This window comes from Sinocyclocheilus rhinocerous, unplaced genomic scaffold (genome assembly GCF_001515625.1).
Source record: "Sinocyclocheilus rhinocerous isolate Xijiao unplaced genomic scaffold, SAMN03320098_v1.1 scaffold163, whole genome shotgun sequence".
Taxonomy (NCBI): Eukaryota; Metazoa; Chordata; class Actinopteri; order Cypriniformes; family Cyprinidae; genus Sinocyclocheilus; species Sinocyclocheilus rhinocerous.
In genome coordinates this window covers 175,565-193,970 of record NW_015627544.1, presented here as the reverse complement: position 1 = coordinate 193,970, position 18,406 = coordinate 175,565, and the positions used below count along the sequence as shown (strand labels likewise).

General features: G+C 35.8%; 1 protein-coding gene and 1 long non-coding RNA gene across 2 annotated transcripts in view; one reads left to right on the top strand and one right to left on the bottom strand.

Annotated features, from left to right (window-relative positions):
- LOC107730837 (scavenger receptor class F member 2-like) overlaps positions 1 to 17,586 on the top strand; it is a 30,353-nt gene extending 12,767 nt beyond the window's left edge. The window contains exons 8-11 of the mRNA XM_016541777.1: positions 3,244 to 3,358; positions 4,716 to 4,840; positions 13,005 to 13,154; positions 14,828 to 17,586. Of these exons, the coding sequence (XP_016397263.1) occupies positions 3,244 to 3,358; positions 4,716 to 4,840; positions 13,005 to 13,154; positions 14,828 to 15,930 (1,493 nt within the window). The 3' untranslated portion in view covers positions 15,931 to 17,586. The remainder of the gene's footprint in view (positions 1 to 3,243; positions 3,359 to 4,715; positions 4,841 to 13,004; positions 13,155 to 14,827) is intronic.
- Positions 778 to 3,243, bottom strand: LOC107730844 (uncharacterized). The gene is made up of 3 exons (XR_001638721.1): positions 3,126 to 3,243; positions 1,057 to 1,149; positions 778 to 945 (listed from the first exon to the last, which is right to left on the bottom strand). It is a non-coding gene; the product is annotated as an uncharacterized LOC107730844 (long non-coding RNA).
- Positions 17,587 to 18,406: the final 820 nt, after the last annotated feature.

Genomic DNA, 18,406 nt, shown 5'->3' with positions numbered 1-18,406 from the left:
TTTTTAATGCATTATACTTTATAAAAGTATAACAATGAAAAAATAAGTTTTAGAATGTATTGTAACTGTTGCGGTCATACAATGCATTATAAGGCATAACTAATGCATAACAACTACTTTTGGAATGCATTTTATATAAAGTCTTTAAGTAAAGTGTTACCATATTTTTTCCTACCCCATTGACAAGTACTTTTTGTCTTGTTAAGCAAAAGTTTTGTTAGGTTTATGCTTAAAACAATAGAAAATATTTGCCTTTGGAGTAAGAAAAATACATTTATTTCCAAGATATATTCTCTGAAAACAAGTCTGATTGTCCTTATAAACTGATCTTATTTTTTCAATGTTAATATATTTTTACAAAAACGTGCTGTTTACCAAAACATCTGAATAATCAAGAAAAGTAACACTTTCATAACCTAATAAAAAACATTTCCCAGAAAATAAAATTGTTAGCTAGAATGCTAATAAAAAAGCATATTTGTATTTTTTTTGGCAGTACATAGGATTTGTGTGCTTTATTCGAAGTTGTCGAAGCCGTTTGATTGCTTTGCGTGAGATACAGACCCAAAATTCAATTCATCACTCACTACTCTTTAAGCTAGTGTATTTATAAGGCTCATTAACTTCAATGCAGCATAATCTTCAATATCACTGGATTAAAGTTATTTCTGGATTAAGGAATGAGGTTAAAATCATTCGTTTTTCTTCAAAAATCTATGAGAAGCTTGTTGTGCAGGCAAATAAAAACACAGTTGCTATTGGTAACATGCCTGCGTAGTCCTCACTATGTAGGTCACTGCCGTAGACAGCAGCAGTTTAACATGGTGGCCCTGATGGTGTTTCCAGAGTGGTGTCTTATTTTTACGGCTGTGTTTTTTGGCTCTGTTCTTGCCTGCTCGTCGAGTTAGTGAGAGCCGAGGTTGTTTCACACAGCTGAGAGAAATACTACAGGAAGAGAGCAAGAGAGAGAGAGAGACAGTAATGAGGAAAGGTGTGGGTCAGCAGAGGTTTCACAGGGACCTGAGTGAAGGCAGTAATGATGTCACCGTGGCCGACCTCAATAAGGCCTTCCTCGAACACAGCTGTGCTTTCAGGACATGTGTGGATGTGCCCACACCCGGACTGAGCTCCACACTTCTGTGACAGAATCTACAGCACAAATCAAAGAGTCAAATGGGTTGTCATCAGTTATTATGCTTGAACTGTTTTCAGTTGGTTTTTAGAAGCAAATGTTTGCACAAGGAATATTATGAGAGGAATATTTGGGTTCAGCTGAAAATCATTTCTGTTTAACAAAAAAAAATGTACTCTCCCTCAGGCCATCCAAAATGTAGATGAGTTTTTTTTTGTTTTGTTTTTTCAGAAAAGACTGAAGAAATTTAGCATTTGATCACTTGCTCACTAATGGATCCTCTGCAGTGAATGGGTGCCGTCAGAATGAGAGTCCAAACAGCTGATAAAAACATCACAGTAATCCACACAACTCCAGTCCATCGATTAATGTCTTGTGAATAGAAAGACTGTGTCTCTGTAAGAAACTAATTTGCCAAGATGTTTTTAACTTCAAGCGTCTATCCTTAATATTGTTTTCTCTCCAATAAAAAAGTCGTTGCTCACTAATGGATCCTCTGCAGTGAATGGGTGCCGTCAGAATGAGAGTCCAAACAGCTGATAAAAACATCACAGTAATCCACACAACTCCAGTCCATCGATTAATGTCTTGTGAATAGAAAGACTGTGTCTCTGTAAGAAACTAATTTGTCAAGATGTTTTTAACTTCAAGCGTCTATCCTTAATATTGTTTTCTCTCCAATAAAAAAGTAGTCTAATCTGAATCAGGAGAGAAATATGCACAGATCAAGCACCGTTTACAAGTAAAAACCGTTCAAAACAGTTGTTAACAAATACGTGGATGAATATTGATGTGAGAGGACAACAAAGGATGGACTTTTTCATTAGGGAAACATTATTATGGATTATGGACTCATATTTTGGCCAGAAGTGACAGTTTAAAGTTAAAACACCTTAATGATGGATTTGTTTCTTATAACACTGAGCTTGATAGACTGGAGTGATGTGGATTATTATGATGTTTTTATCAGCTGTTTATACTCTCATTCTGACGGCACCCATTCACTGCAGAGGATCCATGGGTGAGCAAGTGATGTAATGCTAGATTTCCCCAAATCTGTTCTGAAGAACTGATGAACAAACTCATTCACATCTTGGATGACCTGAGGTTGAGTAAATGTATTGCAAATGTTAATTTTTGGGTGAACTATTCCTTTAAATTTGAAGTACACATTTTATACGGCTTTACTTTTGGACATTTTTGAAGTTGCGAAAATATCAAAAATTACATAACATGTTGGATGCACCATATTTTTCGTCTGGATCATCCAAGGCCAGTAATTATTTCAGTATGTATTATTGAGCTTATAACGATGGACGATCCAGACTACGGTGAATCCAACAGCTGAAATTCTTCATTCTCACCAGTGCCAAATTAAGCATCCCAACATTGTCTATGTTTATGAACGGAAGAGCCAAATAGCTACACTTTATGCTCCAGTGATAATGCCTGTTGGCAACAGATGCAAAGAAGCCACTGGCAGACGTCCCGCGTCTCACAGCACACAACTGCTAGCTCTTAAACTCCTGAACTCGTGTAGTAAGACATTTAATTCATTTCTGCAGAGTGTTCTTTAAGTTCAAGGAAATTTAAAACCTGTTTAATCTAACATTTGCAATGATGCAACATGAAATTATTCTGTGTATCAATTTGAAATTACTACACGGCTCTTGATTTTGATTGGTCAATTGCGGCATTCTGCAGGGTACTTATAAGGATCGTTAACTTTCATGCTGCGTAAACTTCAGCATTACTGCATTAAAAAGACTAAAATAGTTTATTTCTCTTTAAAAATCCATAAGATTTGTTGTAGTCAAAATAAACTGCTTTTTGCATGAATGGAATTGGTTAACTTCTGTACATTTTTCCTTAGCAGGCAAAATTCAAACTGTTTAATGTGAAACGCCATGGGCAATAATGCAACATGAAATTATTCTAAATTCAGTATTTTCAGTTGCTTCTCAGACTTTGAGCATTTAAAAGAAGGTTTCACCTGTTGTTCTGCACAACTCAGTTGCATCTTGGTCTCCTACTACAGCTATGTTTTCATCAGGGAAGCTTTGAGTTAAATTGGAAACTTGACACTCTCTTTCTGTCTGTCTTTCTCTCAGATCCTAATCAGCGGATGGGAGTAATAGCTGCAGGAACGCTGGTGACATTCCTGCTGGTGGTTCTTCTCTCTCTGCTGTGCTGCTGCTTCCTCTGTAGCAACAAAGACAACCGCAAGTAAGTACAAATCAACACTAGTTTCACAATCCAGTTCTTAGTAAGTCCCAGCCTTCTGTATTAAAAGGTTTCTCCAATTACAGTTTAATATGCAAGACAACATTAGACGTTTATTTACAGATTTTAGTGAGTTTAAACATTAGGCCTCATTCATGAACCTTTCACAAATATGAGTAATTTGCACATAAAATGGACTTTCACAACTCTCCGAAAGAATTCGCAAATGCTGTGTAAACCTCAGATTTGATAGGTAAACGTGTATGTTAATGAATTCCAATCATTTGTAAATAGGACGCCTTCATTATTTGAGTGGTTTGATGTCAAAATTTGGCTAAACCAGTAATGTAAGTTTGAGGCAGAACTACTTTAGATAGAACTTACATACTTCACCTATAAATAAAATTTTTTTTTAAAGTATTGAGAGTGTCAGATATTCTCCTTCCCCAATTATATAATCAGATATACTAGTTTAAACTCAAACACAATACCATTGCTCACCATGGCTGCATATATTTGATCAAAAATACAGCAAAAATTTTTTTTAAATGTTAAATATTATTTCAATATAAAATAAGTATTTTCTATTGTAGTATATAACAAAATGTAATTTATTCCTGTAATGCAAAACTGAATTTTCAGCATTATTACTCCAGTCTTCAGTGTCGCATAATTCTTCAGAAATCAACAATGTGATGATTAGCTCAAAAACATTTCTTGTTAGCAAAGTTGAAAAGAGTTGTGCTGCTTAATATATTTGTGGAAATGGTGATGCATTTTTTCAGGATTCTTTCATTTCTTTATAATATAACAGCTTTAAACAACTAGTCTAGAGTGGTTCTGCTCAAACTGTACAAACGGTTTGTGAACACAGCTGTATTTGGTGCTGTAAAACCAGACTGACGGCCATATTCTGCATCGACAGTGTGAACGTGGCCCTTGTGTCTCCCTCAAACGCACTCTGTTCTTACACCCCTGGCAAAAATCATCTTTTAACAAAGCCTGTCATCAGAATTGTTCACAGTTCACTGAAGTGAAAGCCTCTTCTGTTCTCCGCAGTCAGTCGGGAAAACTCAAGACTCTCGTGTTCTAGAAATCACAGTTGGCTGTTTTCTTAAACTTTCCACCTTTTCTAAATGGCTGGAAAACTAAAGAACGTAAGACCAACTGAGCCTAGATTTCCTCAGTTTGCCCGTGAGGCAAATTAATCCCTCCATTTCTTCCTTATTTGAACATAATATCTACAATCTCTATGCAGTTTATGCTAGAAGGCAATCGATCTACAATAGCACACATCTACAATATTCAATCCATTTCTAGTCAGTGCAATGTTGGTCTAACGTCACTCTTCCTCATTTAGCCCTGACCAGGAAAACTCCACCAACAGCAAGAAGGCCAAAATAATCCTCTGCGGCGGATTCAGTCGAATCAGCACCAAACTTCCCAGAATCCCTCTGAGGAGACAGAAACTACCCAAAGTTGTTGGTATGTCTTCATTTTCCATCATCTAAAATTACATATGGTTTAGGTTAAGTGTGTCATGAGTAAACAGATCCATGCAACAGATGAAAGATGCACTTAATATGATCTGCCTGATGTTTAGTCTTCAATGATTTAACAAAAACAGCATATTTAGCAAGTATGCTTTTTGTGTTAGAGCGTATTTTGATGCACATCTCCCTCAGCCTAAACAGACAGTGTCATTTTTACATGTTGGCAAAATAAACTTTTAAGTAAACCTTTATTTTTTGAATGTAAAACTTTTCAAATCTAGTTTAATAGCAGAAACAACTGTAAGATACATTCTGGTTCAGCTAAAGGGAGTGTAACTGAAGGATGCAAGCCTCAAGTGACATTTATAACAATTTAACACTTTTTTTAACTCAAAACATCTTAAAAACAATTGGGCCACTGATAAAACCATTGAGTTGCCATGCAATGTCGGGACACACTGCAAGTCTGTGTCATGTATGAACTCCCTTAAAGGGATATTTCACCCAAAAGTGAAAATTAAGTCATCATTTATTCACACTGGTGGTGTTCTCATGCTCTATGCCATAAGGAGAAATTTTAAGAAATGTCCCGTTCATGCTTATTCATGTAATGGCAGTAAATAGCAACCAGCATCAAGCTTAAAAAAAATATATAGATAGTAATAAAAACACAGCATGAAATAATGCCAAAAAAAGTATCTGCATACTTTTTCCACTGTTGAATATCTTTGGTTGTCTGATGACAGAATGATAGTTCTGTTGGCACCTTTTTAAAAAAATTTTTGATAAGTGTGTTCTTGTGCTTGTACCTTGGCTGGTTTAAGCCTGTCATGGATAAATATGACACTAAAACCGCCAGTAGGTGATAGCAATTAATTCCCTGTCTTAATGAGTGATTCATTGAATCATTCATTCAAACAATTTGTTCAAAATGAAGCGTTCTAACTGCATTCCCAAGCCCAAAGTACTGTATACTTCAGTTTTTTACACATACGCTAGCGTATGCATGTAGCCAAATGCGTAGCCTTCCTAAGTATACTCCATTTGATAGCATACACGAATGCAGACGGTTGACATGCGCTCAAGAAAGCTTCATCTTTACAAATGTATATTTGTAAACTTTTGTGATCAGACAGCATTTTTAGCTCCTGATGAGCCATTGTTAAAAGAAACAAAAAGATTACAAAGGGGTGTTACATCTGAATATTTTTACACACACAGATTTGGTTGATTTGATAGCATACACGAATGCAGACGGTCGACATGCGCTCAAGAAAGCTTCATCTTTACAAATGTATATTTGTAAACTGTTGGGATTAGACAGCATTTTTAGTTCCTGATGAGCTGTTGTTAAAAGAAACAAAACGATTACAAAGGGGTGTTACATCTGAATATTTTTACATACATACAGATTTGATTGATTTGATAGCATACACGAATGCAGACGGTCGACATGCGCTCAAGAAAGCTTCATCTTAGTCCAATGTCTGCTTTATGTTAGTTATGACTGATAAAAATGTATTTGTACTGTTTTAAACTAAAGTTGCCGCTGTCTCATAACCCTCTCACACAAGTACTTGTCAATGCAGGCATCTGTTGTTGTTCTGTCTCTTTAGTTTCGATTTCTACTGTGAAACAATGGCTTGGGTCAGTGTTGCCACCTTGTGGAACAACTGATTAGTGCAAAACCAAGTCAATGCCCATGTGCGACCTGCACATATGCTTCATCACATAGTAAATGCTTTTGGACTCTCAAGATGTGTTTTTGTTTAGATTTTTTGTTTTTGAGGGCGTGTACATCATTAAAACAACATTTACGATATTGTCATAAACTATAAATATTACATATCCCTAACTGGGACATTTCGCAATTTATTATTATTATTTTTTATGTTCATGCTATAAGGATGAGTAAATTATGACACCGTTTTAATGTTTGGGTGAAACATCCCTTTACCCAAATCATTTGTAGGTTGACTGCTCTGTGGTGATTTCAAATCATTGCTGTGTTTAATCTGTCAAATCAACTTCTGACTCAACCAATGGCATGAGTTTGGGGCGGGGCCCTTTGTTTGTCTGACCATTGGCAGAAAGGGGAGTTTTTGGGAACCTGTTTGGAAGGAATCCTAATTAAAGCAATTCTTATTGGTGCTGCTACTGGTTAAGAGCTTCAGTCGGATTGAAAAGCGCTCCGCGTTTACCCAAACAAAATCTTTAGGGTTTCATCTGAATGGAATGCTTTGGGTGCTCGTTTTATTTCCCTTGGCTCCCTGTGAAGTTTGAGTCCTTATTAATCTGTACCCAAACAGATATTTGTTTTCTTATTCCCCGCATTTCTTTCCTCATTTCCCTATTTCTTGTTAAAACAGACGGCTGGGAGCTGACTGTTCCCCAATCGAAGACTGTTTTTGCCAGGATGGAACCCCTGTGTGGAGTTCTTGTGGTTGGGGAACTGTATTGGCTGCGGCTGCCAGGAGAGTTTTTAGAGAGAATATTAAAGTGGCCATGAAAGCATATTATACATTTTCGAGGCAGTTTTGTTTGTGATATTCATTTTGGACTTGAATTCGTCTCAGAGAGCAAATTGCAAAAGGCATGGCATACTTGAGTTAGCACCGCCGAACAGTAAAGAAATTGAGTTGGACTTTTTAAATATAGAAAAATGTGGGTTGCTTTTGCTGTGGAGTTTTACAGCTGTTTTGCTTTAGTATGCACAAATAAAAGAGGTCAAAAACTACACCAACTCACATGCTTTCCACAACTGAATGATTAACTTTTAAGGGAAAGCTCACACAAAAATAAAAACTCTGTCATCATTTGCTCACCATCAACTTGGTCCAAACCTGTGGAAAACAACTCACAATTTTAACAAAATGCAGAAGCTGCTCTTTTTCATACTGGTCAAGTTCCTCAAAAAAAAAAAAAAAAGGACCATAACATTTTCCCCGGAACACATGTATTTCTATTTCAAGCCTTCTGAAGTCACACATTACATTTGTATGGAACAAACCATTTATTTCAAGTACTCAAATATCATTTACACTTGTGCATATACGAAGTTTACACATTGCAATCAGATAAACTTGGTTGATATAAAAATTAATGATATCAAATTGGTGCCATATTTGAAAAAGAAAAGACACATGAGAATGAGATTTGAAAGCTACAGTTGAGATTTAAAGCCCCTGGTCACTTTGTGCTTTTGATTTATGGGGAAAAAAAAGCAGTCTGAATATAAAGATAAAATATAATTTGGCTGCGGAGTGGGTAAATGATGACAATGTAATTTTCAGTGGACTACTTCTATTTAGCTTGCACTTGAATATGTCTGAAATATCATTGCATATAAAATTGTATATTTATATAAACATTACAATAAAAAATACAGAAAACTCAAAAGATTTAAGTTAACATATTTGTCAATGTAAGATGTGAAAGACAAAGAAAGACAGCACAAGCACAGTTTTAAAGCAAAACATCTGACAACAAGAATCTTGTTAGGTTTTAAATGATAAAAGAATAGATAATCAGTTGAAAATGGAAGATGTTTTGACAATAACATGTCTAAATGTGTAAAATGTTCATACTTAATGTGATTCTCTACACCTGTGGTTAGTCTGCTAAGAACTTGAGGAGAACTGACTTTATAGATCCACTATAAAACACCAAAACACCAGCTGACTAAAAGGCTTAGAGCAAAAATGAAGAAAATATGTTCTGAGAAAAGCCCGTCACAATGTGACCTAAGTCTCCAAAAGAGCCACTTGGATCATCTCCAAACAAAAATCAAAGATCAATTGAATTCTGATTTTACGAAGAACATGGATGGCACAGTTTTATTTCAAACACACAATACCCCAGTGTATGGGTAACAGGCGGTCACGGGTGAGCACTATTTAGTTATTTAATGACCGAGAGAAAGCCCAGAGCCATGCTGTCCTCCAAGAGAAACGTGCTTCCACGCTAATTTACCACATTACCACAAGTTAAGAGCCACTGCCATCAGAACAGAGTAAAGAAAAATCCTCTGTAAAACAATAATGTCACTGTTGGATTGTTTCAATAAAACCCCTCAAGCTGTAAAACCCTGGACAGACAACAAAGAATAAGCAAGTAGTAAAATGCAATAAGAAGATGGCACTTTAACTGAAGAGATATGCTCTCGAACATAAACCGGCCCTTTCATCCTCAGACTTTATGAGAAAATTGAGTGAGAATGCATGTAAAGCGTCTCTTTCATCTGACAAATCAAAAAGTGTTAAATGACTTCAGGAACGGCCAAAATCAATGCAAAATGTTTCTTTTCACGCTCACTCTAATTTGGTAAACAATTGGGGTTTGCGATAACATATGAGAGGAAGAACTGCAAGCAATCGCAGATGTAACGTTTACCCCGTTCTCTTCCCAACCCCCTCCAACTCTTTACTTAATGGGAGGAGCTGGATGAAAATATCGCTCTCTGGTTCCCTCTTTTTCCTCTTCCTCCTTTTCCTGTTGCAAGCCAGCGGTTCTGCTATCCTCATTGGCCGACTGCAGCAGTGAGGTCTGCTATTTTTCCCTTTCTTTTCTTCCCCCACTTTTTTTTTGTAACTCTACCCTCATAGGAGAGCGAGCGGGGGGCTGGGGGTTCTTCAGACAGGAAGTGACCAAGTTTACCACAGTGTGCTTTTAGAGCCCTTTTTATTCATCCATGCAGCTGGTAATGACAGATTTAGAAAGAAAAAAAAAGAATGAAAACGTTTACCCCTTCATCTCCTAGTGACCTACATGCTGTCTCTCCATAATTCAGATGAGTAGTTTAGGAGAAATATTTCTACAGTCAATCTGTTTTGAAGCAAACAGCCGTATTTGGATGATTCTCACAATACCTGTCAAGAACACGTCCAAGAACACACACAAAATATAATAAAAAATTATATTTTGCTCAAAATAAACAGCATATTTTAGGCCCATCACAATAAAGCACAAATTTCCCTCTACCATATTGTCAGATATTTAAATTATATTATATAAAATAAAACATATAATTATAATAAATATAATATATATTAGTGTATATTAATGTATATATTAATGTGTATTTTTATAAACATTTTTATATACAATAATTTCTAATATACATTATACTTGTACATTTTTGTTTTTATTTTATTCAATCTAAAATTATACACATTTATTAAACCATATATAAACTAATACTAATTTAACTGAAATTACAATAATATGGTACACTGCACATACTGTAGTTTTATCTCTCCAAAAATCACTATTGAGAAAGAGGGAATAAAAAAAAAAGGTAAAAAGTAAAAGTAAAACATCTGGATGCATTGCATATTAAGAATTTGGCTAGGGGCTTAAACTTCATGAAAATAATGTCACAATGCTACTTTTTTTTTTTTTTTGGGGGGACATGCAACATGCAACTGCATATTTTTGTGAGATTCGTCCATTTACGTTTTACTTCTATATCATACTAGCCTAATTTATGTTCATGTTCTCACATATTTAACCAAGACAAATGAAACCCTGTAAAGAATGAGCCAAGGACAGTGTTCCTGTGCACAGCTTTTTTTGCTCTTGATGTACATCTCTCTTAGTCCAAGTCTATAAACATGTTTCTGGAGAGGCGTCAGAGAGACAGGCCACCTGCTGCCCTACACCAGAGTAGTTTCTGCAGCTGTGGGGACTTGTGCAGCTGGGACGTCCCAGTAATGCACTTTTGTTCAAGGCCTGTAGAGCACAGGGTGGGCAGCCAGACCAGCTAAGTCTCCGATGTCAGTAAATCGCTCAGTAACAGCACTGAGTCTGTTTGCATGTATTCCTAACATGTATATCATGCCATTTCACAGTCCCACAGGGGCATCATGAAGCTGCATGATCAGAATGCTGGTGACATGAACAGCGGTACACAGAGAAGAGATATTCCTTTGACATTTCAGGAAGGTTCTTCCAGCATCTACAGCTGTTTGGAAAAAGTATAAAGTATGGAATGTAAATTGTTTCATTGAAGGCAAAACTCCAAAAATGCAGTTTTATTTCTCTGTGGTTTTCACTGCTATGTGCTGTTGAAATGTTTATTTTTGCAAATGTACTTTTAAAGCTTTTTTCCAGCCTGGGAGAACGTTGGAAGAAGCCCTTTGCGAGCCGATTGAGTCTTTCTAGATCTAAAACACATATGCAAAAACTCAACATGAAAGTTCACTTTGTTTCAGTCTTTGAGTTATTGTGTTATTCACTTTATGAGTAAACTAAACTAAACAGCCCATAGTTTGTCAAGTGCTGAAAATCAATCTTTCATTGTGTACAGTAAATCTTGTTGCTGGTAGTTTTAAATGTAAAAGCTACTAGTAATTGAAACCATATGATGAAACAACATTTAAAAATCATTTTAATACTTACGCAACTGATGTATTTCAGAATTAAACTAGACATAAGCGAGAATATGGACTAGCATGTCTGATCCATCAGGATTTAATTGGATTGTGGAAAATGGGTGTTATGAGCCATAATGGAGACAGATGGATGGAGGGGGAGGCTTAATGATGTCACCTGAAAAAGAGAGTTGTTTCAGAGACCGATTAAGTTTAAAAAGCATGCATAATTAGACCTCCAGAACATGTAGAAAATGCAAAAGAAGTCCATTTTAAATGCATGCTGACTTGAAAGAGATCTTCTGATCTTGCCTGGAAGGCTTCGCATGGCCAAATAGCCAAAAGAGCAGTGTGAGAAAGGCGTAACCAGGCCAAGAAAGTGTGGTTAGCATCTACTCTAGTTCATCCTGAAAGGAGATGTGAGCAGCAGACCACAGGAATCCTGAGTTGACCATCTTTTCTAAGTCAGCATGAATGCATCATCACATATAAGTGGGCGGAAGGAAGCGGCCTCTTGAAAACCACTGCGTTAACTACTCATTAGTACCAAAGTCACATGCAGGAGAACCAGGCAAAAAGTTACCACTGTATATTTGTAAACTTTTGTGATTAGACAGCATTTTTAGTTCCTGATGAGCCGTTGTTAAAAGAAACAGAAAGATTACAAAGGGGTGTTACATCTGAATATTTTTACACACATACAGATTTGATTGATTTCTTTCCAAAATTGCATTGACTGTTTCAGCAGTTTAGGACACAGAATAAGACACATGGCAATTTGATAACTGTTTTACTTCCTATTTTGGTTTCTGTATATGCTTTATTTTTTAAATTAACCGTTTTTTTTTTTTTCAAGGCATTGTTAGATGTGAGTGCTTCCTGTTATAACTACGCAAAGATTTGATAAAAAAAAAACGGTATCATAGCTATATTAAACTATATCTTGTTATGATTTTAAATCTGTATTTCACCAGAATGATTTCAGAGTAAAAAGAGGTGTTAAAGGAAAAGGAAATAGTTACACTACTTACTACATTTTAAATGGGGTAACTTGTAATCTGTAACCTATTACATTTCCAAAGTAACCTTCCCGACACTGTATATAATGTAATTTATATATATATATACATATATATATATATATAATATTATGTTATATATTTTTTTAAATGATAAAAATAAAGCAGAAATTAAAACGTAAAGGTAATTTATTACTATTTACAATAAATACTTGTGTTAATCTGCATTTAAGTTGTACTGAATTTGATAAAATATTAATTTACCTAATGTATTGCACTGTAAATAATGTACAGTTTTGTTCTTTGGAAATGGAAGAATTTGGAAATTATTGCAAAAAAATTGTTTTTTTAAATTTGTTTAAGATTTGAGTTACACTCAGTTTAATCCACACAAAACCAGTGTGTGCTTGATTTTTTGCTTCTAAACAACATGGTTATGTTGGTCCATCAACACCAAACCAGCAGTACTAACCCTAACCGTAATCTAATTTACCCCCGTAAATTCCTAGCTCTTCAGATGATCTCTGATCATTCCACTAGCGTGCTTTGAAGTGTAGCATTTCTCTCATGTGCTGTCAATGCTGGCTTTCATACCGATTATCCACGCTCCACTATTTGCCCTTGTCGGTCACTAATGCAGACTGTAGATCCTAACATCATCACATATGTTGTCAAAGAGCCTTTGTGTGTTGTGGAACCCAGGGAGCCTTCTTCAACTGATCTGACCTGACCTCTCTGTTTGTTTTCCCCTTGTCCAAACCCTTAGTCACCCACCACGATCCTGAGAACACCTTCAACAGTATTATCGAGCCGCCCTCCGTGGTGGACCAGCCTTCTCCATCATGGTCATCCCAGGAGTCCTTCTCTTCCTTCGAGACGAGCGAAGACGGGCCCGTCTACTGCGTACCCCACGAAGGTGAGCGGGAACTAGTGCAGATAAGCCATCTGTTTGTGCAACATGGAAAAGAGATGAGGGAGTTAAGAAATCTCCAGACAATTTTATTAAATGACCCCATTCTGTGGTAAATGGTTGCCCTCTGTATATCACGTGCATTGAGATAACACAAACAGTAAATGCTATAAATGGCCAAGTCAGCAGATGCAGCACTTTCAGGATGTGACTCAGAACTTTCCGCTTAAACTGTTGTGTGGGAGATTGCTGGAGAACTGATATAAAAGCATTATAAGGAAAATTGTTTCATAAAGCATACAATATTCTTTAGGGGTCCTTATTTTGTTCTGTTTCTGTAATAATCTAGAATTCTTGCTTGGTTAGTTGTTTTTAAAAGCTTTTCAGTACAGTGAAAGGTTACTAGCTTAAGATTTACTGAATAATGCACAAAATATACTGTATACTGTTACTGCAAAAAAAAAAAAAAACTATGTTCAGAAATAACCAGGAAATTAGGTTTAAAATACTAACAAAACAGTGTTGTACTAAAACTTCAAAATGTTTGTGTTAATTGACACATTAAGCTATCTATCTATCTATCTATCTATCTATACACACAGACACACACACATACACACACACACACACACACATATAACAGTGGAAATGTTGCCAGAAATGTGGTAACGGATTGACATAAAATGTGCTAAAGTACTAAGATTACAAAAAAACTGACATGAAAATACATTAAAGATAAATAGATATATAAAAAATTAATAATATGATAAAAGCAGATACATTTATTAAAATTAAACTGAAACTGAAAATAAAAGCTAATTCAAAATATGAATAAATACTATAATAGTATGTAAATGATACTAAACTAATACTGCACCAAAAGTGACTAAAATTTCCCTGAAAACAAAAATATAAGGGCAAAAAGTACCCAAAAAAGGCATTATTGCATAGTTTAATTCTAGAAAAAAAAGATTTAATTTTATAAGTAAAACAGAATTAATGAGCTGTTTATTTGTAATTTGCATTTTAGAAACAATATCTCCATGTATTTTGTGTATTTTTTGCTTTGCCAAAAAAAAACATAAATCAAAATAAAGTCAGCAGAACACAGAATAGTGGTATAACTAAATTAATTGGTTCGGCAGAATAATTGATTTGTTTCTAAATGAATCAGTGTTTTTTAATAAGTTGTTGAATGATTGTTTTAATAATCACCCATAATAGATCGCCTGTTTGTTTCCAGATTGAATCGGTGTTTTTCAACAAATCAGTTGTGTGAATGATTCACTGACTCACTCATATAGACAGTCACTTGTTCTGTTCATGATTTAATCAATGTTTTTGAATCAATCAGTTCAATAAACGACTCACTGAGTGACTCACACAAAAAGACTTATTGGCACCTACTGGTGTATCAATGTTACATGAAAAATACATAATGCACAAAGACTGGAATTTAGAACAAAACCATTTAAATTACAAATATAAACAAAGACGTGTTAAAAAGTGCAGCTGATATTCTTGCTAGTTAATTCATCACACAGGAAATGGCCAGACAGTTTTTCTTTTGATTTTATGAAGGTTTTTGAGATGTTTAATAAGTAGAACTAAGACTTTATTAGTCAAAAATATCTTTCTCTTCTACTTACCCTTTCCGTTTACTCGCTTGCATTTTTCAGAGACTACGAATGAGAGCTATGACAAGCGAAATTCTAGCGCTGCTCAAGAAATACCACCGACCCCCAATGATGAGGACGCAGGAGAGTACACATCCCTCAAAGACACAAGAGAAACTACAAAGCAGTACATTAGCGATGGGAGCGAGCAGCCTCTCCTGAAGTCTTCAGACAGCGAGGGCTCCACCAGTGGTTCTGAGTCAACCATAGGAGCTGTTTACGCCCATGTCGCCCGCCTTTCCAAACACTCCAAAGAGGAGGAGGATAACGCCTCACCGGAGAAGACAAAAGAGAGGACGAAACCTCGTCCTCCAGACCCTTCTACCAAACCGAAGTTGTCCTGGATCCACGGAACATCTGGAACCAACCCAACAGAGCAAAGCCAGACTCCATCACCACAAAAAGAGAAGAGGAAGAACAATTCAGAAAGTTCTGGAAAGGTTGATGAGAAGCAGCGGTCAAAGGAGAAGTCGAGCAAGAACCGTGAAAAGCATCAGGGCGGTAAGAAAGCAGATGGACCCGAATCACCAAGCAAAAGCAAATCTCACAAAGCTTCAGATACCATTGAGCACCTCAATGGAACATTCCAGAACGCCCTGAAGAAGATCGGAAACTTCCACTCAGACAAGAAAACAAATGACACCAACAAAGATCCACCCAAGAGCCCAAAGATCATGCATCCGCACATGAACTCTGAGGCCGCCACGCTACTCGCGGCTCAGCTGAAGGAAAAAACCCAAAGCCTTAACCGGAACGAGAGTCTCATGGTGGGCATCAAGCCCAATGGTGTGTCAACACCTCAAGCCAACCGAGAGAAACCCACCCCACCTCAAAAGACCAAACGCTCTGCAACTGGAACCAACAAGCCCCTTCTTCCCACCTCCAGCAACCTACAAAAGATGGTGGCTCCAATTTCAGACTCTACGCCTGAACCTAAAAGCCCAGAAAAGCTAGGGGTTAATGGGACCAGAGTTGAAGGAGACGCCACCCCAAAGAAAACGCCCATCAAAAAACCACCGAGGAAGAAAGGAAAGGAGGGAATACTGGAGACGGAAGGCAAAACCACTCCAAAGACGGCCATTATGCCACCTCAGACTGTCAAGTAGATCTTTGATCACATTGGTGCGTCCATTTTTGAGAATATAAACGTACAGTTTTTCTTTCGTTAAACATTATATAGGAATTGGATGGATTTTTTTATTTTTAAATGGACGAGCTGCTTATAGGATTTAATATTTTGTTGGATTGTGGTTCTCGTTAACTCTTTGAAGACCAGGAATCGGAAACGACGCCGTGACTTGTGTACAGTATTAAAAAGGAAGAGTAAATGAATTTAATGCAATAAGCTCATCTTGTATGCTCTCGGTTTTACATATGCATCACTCCACGTCCAAAGAGAGATTTTCCAATACTATCGTAATTGTGTGATCAGCAGGTTTTTGTGTCTGAAAGGTTGTATTTAGCACTGTTTTCATAGGTGTAAAGAATGAACCAAAGGTACTTTAAAGGTACAGGATGAATGATTCCAATATTAATTTTCTCTCAGGCTGTATCAGTATATTCAATACCTTGTAAACGATGGCATGAAGGAAATTCTCTGTCTGGGTTCTAAGACATGTCATTTGATTCACATTCAGCAGTACTTCACCTTGCATCATGCTTTTTAAGCTTAAAATGATATTTCTTGCAAATCCAGAGTGATGTTGAAGCTTAGCACTAGTTTTTCCTTTTCTCATAAAGTACCCACAATCGGTAATGCATTTTTTTTTTCAGGCCAGATAAAGACCCCATATTATGTGTTTTTTTTGTTTGTTTTTTTGCCTTTTAGTCTGTGCATGTTGGCGTTCATGCTCTTTATATGATATTATAGTTCTAAAAGTTCAGAAAATAAGTACAGTTATACAACCTTTCTCCTCTGGGATAGATCTTGTACACTGGGGAGTATTCAAACTATTGCTGTTAAAATTCAGTCCTTGCTGAACTTCCTGATGAAATAGGAAATACACAGGGAAAAAAATGACAATGTTTCAATCAGTTTTGAACTTATTGTTAAAATTTGCATTAAAAATCAGCACTTAAATGATTCTTTTTATGCCTTGAAAATCTCACATGCTTTTCTGTACAAAGTTTCAATAGCATAACTATGCCATTACTATAGTGCTCCCTGGCATTTTCTGAAAAAGAATTGCCATACATTATTTATATATACAGTATACACATACATACAGCAGTTGCAACCTACAAACTTTTACCATCAAATATTATTTAACAATGTAATGCTTTAAAGATGCCAGTTTAAAGCAACCTACGAGTCCGATTAATGGTTATTACCTTAATTACTCATTCCTCAGAGTTTGCCTTGACTATACAGTTGCAGGAAGTTCAATGCAACCAACAAAAATATGTTTTCTGTGGCTAAAATGAACACAAGAATGACTCATGACTGCAGTGTGTTTATATTTTTTAAGCTTACTATCTAAAACACCCTATAGCACTTGCAAATACTTTTTAGGATGACACCAACAGAAAGAATTCATGAAAAACTGGATGGTTATTTTTTAACAAAGAACATAGGGTTAAATGTTCAATCTGGGTCTGCGGTATTTTTAAGCAAGCTTTTCAATTGTGGTGTACAGTAACTGCTATTCCCTCATATGGTACCTTATATTTTTCTACATGCTAAGATATTTTGTAAGAATATTTTTACTCTCATTTGTAAGCTGTGCTTATACAACTTATATCTTGCTTTTTTTTATTTTATGTGTGTGTCAAATGAACTGGTTTTCAATTTTGATAACATTTTTTTTATGTGCTAGCATCAGGTACATTTGGATTTAATGTTTAAATATCTTTCTGTTTGCTTTCAAAATATCTTTTTCACATTTCTCTGTGGATGTTATTGTTTTTTTTATGAACGATAAACTGCATGATGCAGAGTTCAGTGAGAGATCGCTGAGAGATATCTATGCATGTTAGCCCATGTTCTGTTTTTGCTGTTCTGTTACTTGGGACCTATGACAAAAAACGACTTTTCATGTTTTTGCACGAATCCAGAACCTTACCATCCGCAGTATATGACTTTATGGGAGTATGAATAACAGATTTTTCTACTCTGACTTTGGCATGAGCTTTGACTAAAGTTCAGCCTTAAAATATGGAGCATTATCAGTAACATGCATTATCTTCATTCATTTTGTCCTGATTTTTGCCTTTCTATGTTGTTGATGTGTGGTTGTTCAGTTACCGTATTTGAAATAAAATCAAACCTGTAGCTCATGAATCTAAAGGGTACAGATATCAAATGGCTCTCCCTTCAACATTCAGTATATAATATAATATAATATATAATAAAACATTTTATAAAATTTAACTAAGACACAAAAGACAATATTTTACATTGAATCTATAAAAGATTATTTAATTGTACTTGTGCTTAAAATTGTAAGAGTCCATCTTACAAAATAAGTCATTAAAAGTATATGTGTGTGTGTGTGTGTGTGTGTGTGTGTATATATATATATATATAAATTATATGGTCTAAAAAAGGCAGATAACGAAAAAAAATAAGTAAATCTTACACAA